Here is a 13410-nt window from a genome sequence, read left to right on the forward strand (position 1 = left end):
TTAAGTGGTGTGTAGCTAAAAACATTCTCACAGACTTCTAGTAACATGTCGTGACTTAAACATAAGAACATATTATGGCTAAGGCTACAGTTCTACACGTCATAATAATAATATTAAACAACCTGTCTGCTGACAGTCATCAACTCTTCTCTCTAGTTATCCTTGACCAGATGTACCCTGTAGAAACTCATAAGCATGACTAAGCATTTAACAGTCTAACTAGACATCCTATCTCCACTAAACATTTCTAATACATAAAGTATCTATCTGACTAAAAATACCTAACACCGTCCTTTCCTCCTTCCTTCTTCCCCCCTTCCTCCTCCTCTGCCTCTGCCTCTTGCTCCTCTGTCAGTGTTTTGTAAAAATGCATCTGCAGCCTCTTCCTGCTAACACAAACATTTATGGTTTGTCTTTGTTCTTCTTATCTTTTTTTGAAAATACCAGTTAAGTTAGCATTTTCTTTCTGGCCCTACTATAATAAGTATTACTCAATGTTTCAACACTCACCAAGGTTCTATATGACTTTGAGTTCAAAGGACGTCACGTCCTCTTCTGCGCATGCGGGTCACCTCAGGGCCGTATACCGTTCACACGAGACAGATGGCAGTCGCATTTAAATGACAGTGTGAACAACAGCGCAAAAAAATCTGATTTTGGCAAAAAATCCGATCTGAGCATTAAGACCTGCAGTGTGAACGTAGTCTTAGTCTTCCAGGATGGCCAGCCACTGTCTGCAGCTTGTCCCAGACGATCACACAAGGAATCCCTGTACTGACACCAAAGTTTGTCGTGGAAAAAAATCTTCCCTTATGTGCTAAAATGAACAAGTGTGAGTGTGAAATAAAGAGGTTTATGGCAGATGTGGTCTGATACAGAGGCTCTTTGAACTGTTCTTTCTACTTCCCATCTGTTCAGTCCGTAACTATTTACCAGCATTGTCATTTGTGTTTCAAATTCTCCTACATTTTCAGCTGGGTTAGAAATATATTACAGCATTGGCAACATCTTTGTCTAATTGAGGGGTCTCATAAGGTCAGTTTCTCAATCTTCGAGTCAGAGAGGAGAAACAGTTTTTTTGTTTTAAAGAAAGAAATTTAGGGAGGGAGTTTTCTGAGTTTAGAAGATGGTCCTGGCAAGCCAGGGTAAATCATAGGAGCAGTCGGAGAGATGGGGTTGTGATACGGAGGAGGATCTGGTCTCAAGTCCACGTCACAACATAGGGGTCTTTAGTCATGTTGTCTCTGTCCAGTCAGAATGAGCTCATCATCCATATACTGTATGTCTCTATTATGTGTAGATTTTTTTTCTACATCCTGTTCTCCTTTCCTTCTCTCTCTTCCTTTCCATACCTTTGTCTCCTTCCTGCTTCATCTAACCACTGTCCCGCTGCGTCATGACCTAACTTTCTCAACTTTTCTTTCCCTTACTCTTGTTCTCTATATTCTCCACTAATGTCTTACAATCAATTGCATTCAACTTTCCCTTAAAGTCAAACTTCTTTTCCCACATTTGTAAGTATTTTACATTTTTCTGTTTTTTATTGCATTATTTTTCAATTCACCTTAAGAGCCAGCTCATGCTAATTTCCTATGCAGTTAAAAATATTCCCCATTATTAACTCTTCCAAGGTTATATAAATTTTTGTGTTGACAGAGTAGTTCAGATTCAGGTCTCGGGTTTGCTTAACCTGAGATTTTAATGTGCTGTGAGTTGAAACATTTGAGACATCTGTTCAAATGTTTAAGATTGACACTATCCATTTCTCAGGCCAAGGTTACCTTTCTTTTCACAACATAGTGCAAATCCTCATTTTACAGACCCATACTGTATACACACTGCTGTCCTTTCTATCAAACAGAGCTTCTTCTGCAAAATTTTGGTATTTAAAAACAAACAGTAGGCTTTTGTATGCAGCACAATGAGTTGTGTGTCTGTGTTTGGGTGTTTCCACGGCAGGTGACCAAAAACCTTTGGAGGAAATTAAGAACTAAACATGTTTTATGACTAGGGGAACTAAGGTTCCTGTAGGAACCTGTAGGTTTAAAACAGTCACTGCTCTTGATGTAAAACCTTCTCAAGGTTCTGGAACTTTAAGGGCGGGGATTGCAGAACTGATCATTGCATATTGGTTAAACACAAAAAAGGGTTTACAGCTTCATACATAAAATAAAGAAGTACTCTAGTATTGATATTAGGATGAGGATCAGGCATTTCTTGTTTATTAATGTCAAAAAGTTGGGCTTTGCTGTTGTCCTCACATCTCATTTTAAAAGAAGAGAGTAAGAGAAACGCAATGTCAGTCAAATCAAATCCAATTTTATTTGTATAGCGCTAAATCACAACCAAAGTCACCTCAGGACACTTTACAAAGTAAGGTCTAGACCTTACTGTTATCACTATTATTACAGAGGGAAAACCCAACAAATCCCCCTTGATCAAGCACTTGGTGACAGTGGGGAGGAAAAACTCCCTTTAATGGAATAAACCTCCGACAGACCCCGGCTCTTGGTGGGCGGCCTTCTGCCTCGACCGTTTGGGGTGAGTGGATAGAGGAGAGAGAAAAGAAAAAAAGCAACAAGACACAACAAATAAGCAAACACTTGTCAGGTTGATGTGGCCAGTGACTGCTCATCAGAGATGTAGAGCTCCAGGGCCAGGGCAACCTGCAGAAAGGTACAGGGAGAGAGAGAGGACGCACTACGGGAGAGAGGAGACACAAAGTTAGTAATGTGTAATGGTGGCATATAGGAGCATAGGAAAGGAGGAGAGGAGAGGAGAGAAACTCAGTCAATGAGCTGATAACATGAGTGAGTGAGCAGCAGTGGAGAGGCTGAAGTGAGTGAACTATAGCTTGTGCTTGTTGTGTCCCTACAGTGGCATTCTAAAGCAGAAATAACAGTCAAACACTCAGCAGCTCTACTGTGGAGACACTGAGATGTTCTGGAGTGTTCAGTCTCATCAGTCTTTTTGGGGCTTTACACTCTCTTGTCCTGTACTCCTAATAGTAGTCAGATTTGTGTAACTAAGTGTAAGGAGGTGAAGTGTCAGGGGTCACAGGCAATTATGACTGTGTTCCTAAGGAACACAGTCATAACTACATTTCTTTTTTGCATTCTACACCTGGACAAGAAAAATGTATGTGGGTTTGTATTTGTTTGTTTTTTTGCACAGTGTTAATCTTGTGACCTTGGAACTAACGGGAGAGACCAGGAGAGATAAGATACATTAGTAAGTGAAAAGAAAGTAGGGTTATGAGAGACATTTGTAACAAGTGTTACTGCTGTTTGGAAAAGAGTTTGACATGTCAAAGGTCAGACCACTGAAGACAAAGCAAGAGAAATGTGGGACTCAGACTAAATTCAGGAGGTATGAGGGTGCATGAGTAAACATATTTGTTCTACCAGGAGAGTTTACCCGTCACATGGTCCAGGCAGTGTCAGGTGTCTTGTGTTCAGGCACATGGTGAAGGGAATCCTAATATCAGGCACATCTGAAATGATCCTTGAATTCTGCATAAATATTCTAGAGTTGCAGCTCCAGGACATTTGTATGTCCTCAGACTAGGCTGCGCATTGCATGTGGCTCCCTACTTTGAATCAGACTGGTGAACAGTCAGATGCAGAGCAATAACTTGTTGCATTTTACAAAAATGAATGTTTTCAACCCATGTCAATCTGCAAGGCCACTAGTGGAGCTACGTGTTGAGCTGTTTGCTAAAAGGCAAACATATCATTCCCTCATTACTGGAGTTTATGGCTGCCATTATTGCTTTGATTAACATCTTTGTTGCATTTCAGTTTCTGGTTTGTTGTTGCAATTCTTAATTGACAATATTATATAATGTTCACAGTCTGCTTTGGCAGGTCAGTATTACCAGGGACATAGTCTAGGCAAAAGATTTTTCACCAAGGTGATTAGAAGGCTGTTGAATTTCCTGCAAAAGCGTGGACAGAAAAATCCTTTATCCACTAGACTTTGGAAGCTATGTATGCTAATAAATAGTATGGGGAAGCTACACAGTAATGTTTAGATAAAGCAGATATGCAAGTTTATCTGTACACTGTAACAAATGAGACAATAATTTGACTTTCTTTCTGTTTCTCTCTTAGACGAGTGGGGAGAAGGTAAGTCGGTTAAGTCTGGTAGACTTGGCTGGAAGTGAGCGAGCCGCAAAGACTGGCGCAGCAGGAGAGCGACTGAAGGAGGGAAGCAACATCAACAAGTATGCAAAAACAGTTGAACACAGATTTACAAACCTGTGATTGGGCGTTTTACCAGTCAGGCTCTTTGCTTGCGTCGCAGACCTAGATTGTCTTGCAAATGTTTTTACCTGGAAGTATGACATTGGTTTCACAAGAGTTGTCATATTACTTTTTTTTTTTTTTTTTTGCACTTAAAGCTGCAAGTGTATAGACGTATACCTTTGCATATACCAGCAACTTTGCTTTCACCTGTTGAATCAAGCTTGATGAACACACCAAAGCAGGAACACAGTGACACCAAACAATGAAAAGAGGTGCTTGAGATAAAATGGAAGCTACCTGACCTTACTGGTTTTGTGTGTTTGTCAGGTCTCTGACAACACTGGGTCTAGTGATCTCAGCACTGGCTGAACAGGGAACCGCCAAGAACAAGAACAAGTTTGTTCCTTACAGAGATTCTGTTCTGACATGGCTGCTGAAGGTACTTCCATGATAAACATAAATGTCACCAGAGACAAAAGGAACTCTTTTTTGTGCGAGTTCATTTCTTGTTAAGAAATAGCATTTTTTGTTTTGTTTATTTTTTACTTTCCCTTTCTGTCTCTCTGCTTGTGTCCAGGACTGTCTGGGCGGCAACAGTCGCACAGCAATGGTTGCAACTGTTAGTCCAGCAGCAGACAATTATGAAGAGACTTTATCAACACTGCGTTATGCAGACCGAGCAAAGAACATTGTCAACCACGCTGTCGTTAATGAAGACCCCAATGCTCGCATTATCAGGGAGCTCCGAGAGGAAGTAGAGAAACTACGAGTTCAGCTGTCCCAGGCAGAGGTGAGACAGCTCTGAAATCTTGGAACTCAGCATGTAGAAATCTATGCTTTCCCCACTCTCACCTGCTGTTTTTTCTTCAGTCTTTGAAGGCTCCAGAGCTGAAGGAGCGTCTGGAAGAGTCGGAGAAGTTGATTCAAGAGATGACAATTACCTGGGAGGAGAAGCTGCGTAAAACCGAGGAGATTGCACAGGTAAGATGCAGAAGAGGTTTGAAAATCAAATAAATGGATTTTTACTTTTGTTCCCATCAATTAGATATTGGGTCATACACTGTAAATATGATGTGTGTGTGTGTGTGTGTGTATTTGCAGGAGCGTCAGAAGCAGTTGGAGAGTCTGGGTATTTCTCTCCAGTCTTCAGGGATTAAAGTTGGAGATGATAAAAGTTTTCTTGTCAACCTTAATGCTGATCCTGCCCTCAATGAACTGCTGGTTTACTACCTGAAAGTATGCACACTTCCCTCCTCATGATATTACTTCACCATTTAATTTTCTATCTGTTTGACACAGTGTCTGATCCATCTGCCCTTTAAACATTACATCTCAGCTCAGCTGTCATAGACAGTTTTTACAAACACACACAGTTTGGACAGTAGAAACTAAAGTGTCATTTTTATAACAAACTGAGTAGGAGTCACTTATCTGACTGAAAACAATGTTTTGGGAAACTTCTAGAGGGAAATGAATTTGTTCTAGCAAATCACAGGCAGCTTTGAAGACAATATAATAAAGCTGTTTTTTGATGGCCTGGGGAAGTGAAGTTCAGGCCAGTTTTGATTCCCTTAATAACAAACATTGACACACTTTGGAATATTTTGTGTAGCCTTTACCTCACTACACATGACTGTCACATTCATTTATTTGTTTGATTCTCAGCAAATTATGTCTTCTGATGTCTTAAATGTTGTATCTCAGGAACACACCAAGGTGGGCTCTGCAGACTCCCAGGACATCCAGCTGTGCGGGATGGGCATCCAGGCAGAACACTGTGTCATTGACATTACAGCAGATGCAGCTGTCATCCTTAACCCTTACCGGAATGCTCGGTAAGTGATGCTAGCATAACAGCATCAGCGTTCAGGCTGACTGAATAACCTACAGCTACATGAACTTGAATTTAGGGGGAGGAGGAAGTGAGTCTTTGGAGCTCTGTGGGAGGCACAAACACTGCCAGGGTTAACAGCTCTCTCACCAACAGAGACATTGTTATATTAGTTTTTAACAGGAAACCTAATGTCTCAACTGGTTTTATTATGTGTTTCTAGGACATGTGTTAATGGCTCTCCAGTAACTAGCGCTCTGCAGCTTCACCATGGTGACCGAATACTCTGGGGGAATAACCACTTCTTTAGGTAATTTCATACAAACACTAAATAGTTGTACATTGTTTTTGGTTAAAATTTAATGTTGTTATCATAGAATATCACCCAGTACTCTATAAATCATAATCATCATACACATGTTGCACCTGCATTTTATTCTATACATTTTCAAGCTGTTTACTTAATTTTTTTTAATTGAAATGCACCCAGTTCTTATGTATATCAAATTCTTGTCACATTTGAGCAGTGTGTTTCACTTAGAATTGGATTATAGCAAATAAACCAAATGATACCAAAGGTTAATAAATTGGACATCCCGTGTGCAGGATCAACCTGCCTAAGCGGCGCTCTCAGGGAGCTGATGATGAGGAGGGTGAGGACGGCGTGATGAAGAACAGTGGCAGCAGTGAACAGCTGGATGCAGACGGTGACTCAGCCAGTGAAGTGTCCAGTGAGGTCAGCTTCTCCTACGAGTTCGCCCAGACAGAAGTCATGATGAAGGCTCTAGGGAACAATGGTAACTAGGAAAAATAAATATCGATGTTCTGCATAGAGAGAGCATCAGTTAGTTTAGTTTCCTGTCTTGTGCTTTCTCAGTGCTCTTCATTGTGTCCCATAAGATCCCATGCAGGCAGTCCTCCAGTCTTTGGAGAGACAGCATGAAGAGGAGAAGCGCTGTGCTCTGGAGCGACAGAGGCAGATGTACGAGCAGGAGCTCCAGCAGCTCCGCAAAAGGCTGAACCCAGAGCGTCTGTCCACAGGCCACTCTGGAGCACTGGTGTCTGGCCAGCAAGGTTCGGGACAGCAGTCTCACTACCGCAGCCTGGAGAGACTCAGTATGGGAGGGCTGAGCCATTCAAGCAGCGCGCAGAGCAGATTGAGGCAGTGGAGTGAGGACAGGTGAGTGTGTCTGTCTGTGTGTGAATAAGTGCACCAAGAATATAAATACACACTAAATTAGAGGCTTTTTTTTACCTTAGTCTATTCTATGAAGAATGCAACTTAAGCATGGCCATGTCCTGGGGGTGTAAAGATAAACCAATATGATTCGGAAAATTGATACAAGAGTCAGATTTACGGCTGCATTGGTTGAAAACCATAGATTCAATCCATATGAGTTTTTAAAAACAGTCAATATGGACCTCATAAACTGATCTTTGGCAACTTTTCTGTCACTTCTCATTGTGCTCTGCTCTAGTGTGTGCCTCGTGCGTGTGTGTGTATGAACCATCTCCTTCTGGCATTCAAACACATCTCCTTAATGACACAGGTCCAGGAAAAACAGCAGTCCAGGAAACATGACAGTGACTCTGAAGCTGAGTCACGCAATAACAAGTCAGCACGATTTAAGTGAAAAATGCGCTCCTGCCGTGTTGGATATGGTGAAACAGAAGCTGGTTTACTGTTCCCCAGTGCCCATTGTTTACTATTGTTAAAAAGAATAGACATCAGGTTTTATTTACAGTCAGGGAAAAAATTATTTGAACCCCAGCTGATTTTGTAAGTTTGCCCACTAACAAAGAAATGATCAGTCTACAATTTCAATGGTAGGTTTATGTGAACAGTGAGAGACACAACAATAACAAAAAAATCCAGAAAAATGCATTACAAAAAAAGTTATAAAGTAATTTGCTGCTTGAAATACAAAACTGTTTTGAGGGAACACTAATTCTTTTTAATTTTGTACCCTAAACGGATACTTTATAGTCTTTGAAATAAAAGCTAAGTTAAAATGGAATATTTGTTGAATCAAATTGAAATCACTATGAATTGTACTCTATCGTATCATCACAAACTTTGCTGTATCATTTTTGTATTTAATCGTGGACCATGTATTGAGATATGTATTGAATCATGTGAGAGGGAGAGATACACACTCCTACCATATTACCTTTTCCTCTTTTCTGACTCCTCTTCCTCTCTGGCACCTCTCATCCTGCAGGGAGGTGGTGTTGGTGAGGAGTCTGCGGAGGTTGAGAGAGCAGATAGTGAGGGCAAACCTCTTGGTGCAAGAAGCCTGTTTCATTGCTGAGGAACTGGAACGACACACTGAATACAGAGTCACTCTGCAGATCCCATCAGACAACCTCAACGCAAATCGCAAAGTCTGACACTCAAATATGTAGACACTCATGCACAAATTTCCTGTCTTCTGTATTTAGCACAGCCCATTTTATAAGTGTGTGTGTGTGTGTGTGTGTGTGTGTAGAGGGATGCTGTGCTCAGTGAACCAGCGATTCAGGTTCGAAGGCGGTGTAAAGGGAAACAGATCTGGAGTTTGGAGAAGATGGAGAACCGTCTGGTGGACATGAGAGAGCTGTACCAGGAGTGGCAGGACTACCACCTCCATCACGATGACAATCTGGTGAGTTAGCCTGGCAAATATTTCATCTCCGATCTAGCAGTGATTTATTCAGTCCCTCCAGGATTTGGCTGGCATTTTTTGAGATTGTTGCTGCCTAAAATAGCTAATTTCATGGCAATGTATCTGAAAAATTGTGATGCATATTGCATCACTTTTAGGCTTTTATAAGTTAACCAACGCATGTTGTGACTGTGTTTGATGTGTGCCAGCTTGATTGTGAATGATTCCTCTTATTTATAATTCATCATTGAAATGTTTTCCCCATGCATTTTTGTTAGCTTTCTAGTCCCACTCAGGTGGATGCACGTCATAGAAACGGTTGGTAAACAACTGTGCATTGCACTTTAACAGAGACGGGTAAACAAACCAGACTTGCAGGCTATGCAAAACCTCCCACATTGCTGCAACAGTCTTTTCTCTTGTAAAAGTAGACTGCGATGTTTGAAAACATTTCTAATAAAGTACAAATCTCACCTTTATGTGCCTTGTCCTAGTGGATTTTGTTTTCATTTTCTCCCCTTTCTGCAATTTGCTAAAGAGATCCGACCTTAATGTACATCCATGTACTGGACAGTGTCACCACTGAGTGGGTATTCCCCCCCCAAGCCACCGTGGAAAGCATTGAGCAAATTGCAAAAAGAGGATAAGATGACAAACTAACAGGGGCTGGGCCTTGTAATCCACACTGGCTGACAAAAGATAAAATAAAAGCGAAGGCTTGACTAGAAGAGTCATTTCACTGACAGGTCTCATGACTAATGACCTGACTGTTCAACTCTTAGGGGGCAGCCCTACAATTTCTTATGGCCACTATGAGAGCACTGTCAGTAAGCACGAGTGCAAAAATACAGTATATGATAGTATTAAGAACATACTCTTTGATCAGCTTTTGGAATCATACATAATTAGAACTGTTGATGCCTGCTTATGTAAAAAAAAAAAGCTCTGTTTTATGTTCTCCTGTCACTTCGTCTAGGTGATGTGCTCATATTTCCGTCGAGCTGACCCATTCTTTGATGAGCAGGAAAACCACAGTCTGATCGGCGTTGCCAATGTCTTCCTTTCCTGTCTCTTCTATGATGTTAAGCTGCAGTACGCTGTTCCCATCATCAACCAGAAGGGAGAGGTAGGTTACACAGGTAGCAAAATACATCAGCAATTGAAATTCTATACCCTATTTTACCCAAAATTTCCCACTAGGGTAAAGGTTTTTTGTGCTATTTTTCCCTTCCTATCTTACTGTGATTGTGTGGATGCTGAAAAGCATTCACACTATGTTTCCTGTTCTTTATTATTATTATTGTGTGGATGCTGAGTCAGCAGCCACACTATTGTTATCCTGTTCTTTTGTGTGGATGCCGAGTCAGCAGCCTTTTCACAAATTTTCAGCTTGTTTTCTGCCAACCTTAAGCTTTCACATACAAGTTATACATGTAAATGGTAGAGAAAATTGTGAGGAATCAGAAAATACGATTGCGATAGGATGAAATGTTTTTGAATGAGGTGGCACATTCCAGAGACCGTGTCGCCTCACTCTGCCATAGATGGCCACTGAAAAAAACGATTCAGAAATTCAGAGACTTCTTCAATAGGACTTACAGTTTTTCTTCGATTGTCAATCGTTCGAAGCTCATGTTTTACTGAAATCTGCTGTAGTGTCCTCAAACTGCTGAGTCACTTAACGATGCACATGCTATTTTTACACACAAACAGCAACAGAATAACATGCACACACAAAATAAAACCCATATACAATCCAAGCAATACAATGATGCACAGTAACACACAGTGGCACAGTGACACATGGACACACACACACACAATGTAAACAGTTTAACAACTGAATGTCCAGTTCCTTTCAAAGCTCAGAGCTTTGCTCCTTGTTACTGTCAGCTAGTTTGTCCTTGTCTACTGTCAGTCAGACCAGCACAGGCTGGAATGTGCTTGTGGTGGGAAGTTGTTGTCAGGATATTCCAATGTCACTCTGAAGGATACTGCAGGGCCACAGATTATAAACTGGTGTGACATGAGTGCTCTTCAAGGACATTCATGCTTCTATTCAGAATTTTTCTAAACTTCATACCTTTTAAAATATTTAGCTTTATTCTGAAAATTTTGCCTCATTCAAATGAATGGGAACATTCTAGTTCAGCATACTTTCAACTATATCAGGTATCAAAATGTTCAGCTCCCCATGGACATTCATGCTTCCATTCAAAATGTTGCTATACTTCATACTTTTCAAAATACTTAGCTTTATTCTGAAAATTTTGCCCCATTCAAAAGAATGAGGAAATTCAACTTCAGCATACTTTCTATTTCATGTAGCAAAATGTTCAGCTTTTCAAGGACATTTCCTGCTTGTATTTATTGCATCTCATCCTTCACATTATTCAACAAGGAACTTCAGCCATTTCTTCTCATCCTTCAGCTGTTTCAGCAATTGATTTCAGGCATTTTCAGGGCGATCCTTCAGAATCACAGCATCCACACGCATTTGCATTTGTCTAGTTACTGAAGCAGGTTTAACAGTTACGTACATTAATAAAGAATCAACTGATTTCACTTTCTGTTTAATTAAATTTAATTTATTGTGACTTTCACAAGTACTTTCTTTGTTGTAGTTTCTAAAACCTGTCACCTGTTTTCACTGAAATGTTAGTTATATTTTAGTAATCTCTGACACCTGTCTGGAGTGGCTTTTAAAGGTCACATTAAGACCATAATCTTGTTATTATGTGTGATATAAAATTCTAGGTGAGAGATACGTGAGTTTAAAAAGATGCAAGAGTGAGGAAATAGTAAGTTAATCATTCACATGCTAACATCTTCTAGACATGACTGGGGTAAACGCTGTTTTCTGTATTTTCCCTTCTTCTCCCTGTGTCCAGGTTGCAGGGCGTCTCCATGTGGAGGTGGTGAGGGTTGGAGGGGGCTTAGAGGACAACATGGCTGGAGGAGATGAACCAGATAACAATCAAGACACTGAAGTCCAGGATCGCAAACTTGTCTGCATGGTACGACAAATACATCAGAGAGAAGTGCATCATCTCATGTGATTTTAGACCTGCTGCAGTTAGTAGTTTAACATTTCTGCAGCTTTGTACTTTATGCCTAAAGGAATACCGTGTTTATTTTACTTTATATGAAATCTATTATTGTGTTTCAGTTTGCAGTATAAATGATAGAGAACATATCTTTTAGTGCTGACCTTTGACCTGTGTATCATCTGCAGATTAAGATCCTGCAGGCCACTGGTCTACCCCAGTACCTGTCCAACTTCGTCTTCTGTCAGTACTCATTCTGGGACCAGCCTGAGCCCACCATCGTGGCTCCTGAAGTTGACCCATCATCCTCGTCACCCAGCACCAAGGACCCACACTGCATGGTGGTGTTTGACAGCTGCAAGGTGACCACTGGGGGGTGGGGATGGAGAAGACTTGTATATGGCTTATAACAACAAAGCTAAAAGCTTTTATGATCTGTGTATGGGTTGAACTATTGTTGTGTGTGGATAGTTTTATAACAGTCATGAGGGAGTGGTCACTAATATTTTGTCGTTATTACACTGGTCTCTGTGGTTACTGTAGGAGCTGGCGGTGTCAGTAACTGAAGATTTCATCGAGTACCTCACAGAAGGGGCAGTTGCAATTGAGGTATATGGACACAGGCAGACAGATACAGGCAGGAACCCCGCCCTGTGGGACCTCAGCATCATCCAGGCTAAGACACGCACACTACGAGACAGGTAGACACACACACTCATTTTTGACTTTTAAGTCTGGTTTGCAAGACTGGCTTTCCAGTAAATACTGACAAATCAATGCACTGGTGCTTCCCAGATGTGCTGATAGTGTTTGTCTTTGCAGGTGGAGTGAGGTAATGCGTCGTCTGGAGCTGTGGATTCAAATCCTGGAGATCAATGAGAACGGAGACTTTATCCCAGTGGAGGTGGTTCCTGCTAGAGATGTACAGACTGGAGGAATCTTCCAGCTTCGGCAGGTAGGGATGAGGCCTAACACAGTCTCAGTCAAATTAATGTCCTGTCTTCTAAGTGTCTGTGCACTGCTCCCCCTCTTCCCTCACCCTCTAGGGTCAGTCAAGGCGGATCCAGGTGGATGTGCGTTCAGTTCAGGACTCGGGTACCATGCCTCTGATAGCAGAGATAGTTCTTGCCGTGTCAGTGGGTTGTGTGGAGATCAGAAACACTACAGCAAAACAGGATGGAGATGAGATGGACAGTTATCAGGTAAACCATTTAAATACAGCTCTGTCTACAGGCTGTTCATATTTTCTTTAAGCTTTAAATTGACTTGCAGCTAAAATGAATCTAACTGGCTGGTCTGTTGGACAGGAAAGAGATCTGGAGCGTTTGCGGCAACAGTGGCTAGCTGCTCTCACCAAGCGACAGGAATACCTCGACCAGCACCTGCAGAGTCTTGTCAGCAAAGCAGGTAAAAAAAAAAAACACATACACACATCCACACACAGAGAGACTCTAACTGTCCCCAAATGTATAGAAAATCACTTTTCTACATTCACAAAACACTAACACTCTTCATGTAGAAAGTTTTTATGTTTTGATTGTTTCTGTGTGCACAGAAAAGACGGAAGATGACATGGAGAGGGAGGCCCAGCTGCTGGAGTGGCGCTTGACTCTGACAGAGGAGAGAAATGCTGTGATGGA

General features: G+C 41.3%; 1 protein-coding gene across 1 annotated transcript in view; it reads left to right on the forward strand.

The window, feature by feature from the left end:
* Positions 1-13410, forward strand: part of LOC109973719 (kinesin-like protein KIF13B) — a 48780-nt gene that overhangs the window by 28011 nt on the left and 7359 nt on the right. The window contains 20 exon segments of the mRNA XM_020623512.1: positions 4113-4225; positions 4575-4686; positions 4825-5037; positions 5118-5228; positions 5349-5483; positions 5952-6082; positions 6302-6388; positions 6685-6875; positions 6979-7258; positions 8301-8463; positions 8568-8723; positions 9700-9849; positions 11615-11740; positions 11959-12132; positions 12314-12471; positions 12593-12725; positions 12817-12972; positions 13078-13177; positions 13326-13407; positions 13409-13410. The exon segment at positions 13409-13410 is cut by the window's right edge and continues 37 nt beyond it. Of these exon segments, the coding sequence (XP_020479168.1) occupies positions 4113-4225; positions 4575-4686; positions 4825-5037; positions 5118-5228; positions 5349-5483; positions 5952-6082; positions 6302-6388; positions 6685-6875; positions 6979-7258; positions 8301-8463; positions 8568-8723; positions 9700-9849; positions 11615-11740; positions 11959-12132; positions 12314-12471; positions 12593-12725; positions 12817-12972; positions 13078-13177; positions 13326-13407; positions 13409-13410 (2773 nt within the window).

The sequence above is a fragment of the Monopterus albus genome, unplaced genomic scaffold, assembly GCF_001952655.1.
Source record: "Monopterus albus unplaced genomic scaffold, M_albus_1.0 scaffold302.1, whole genome shotgun sequence".
In the NCBI taxonomy this organism is placed as follows: domain Eukaryota; kingdom Metazoa; phylum Chordata; class Actinopteri; order Synbranchiformes; family Synbranchidae; genus Monopterus; species Monopterus albus.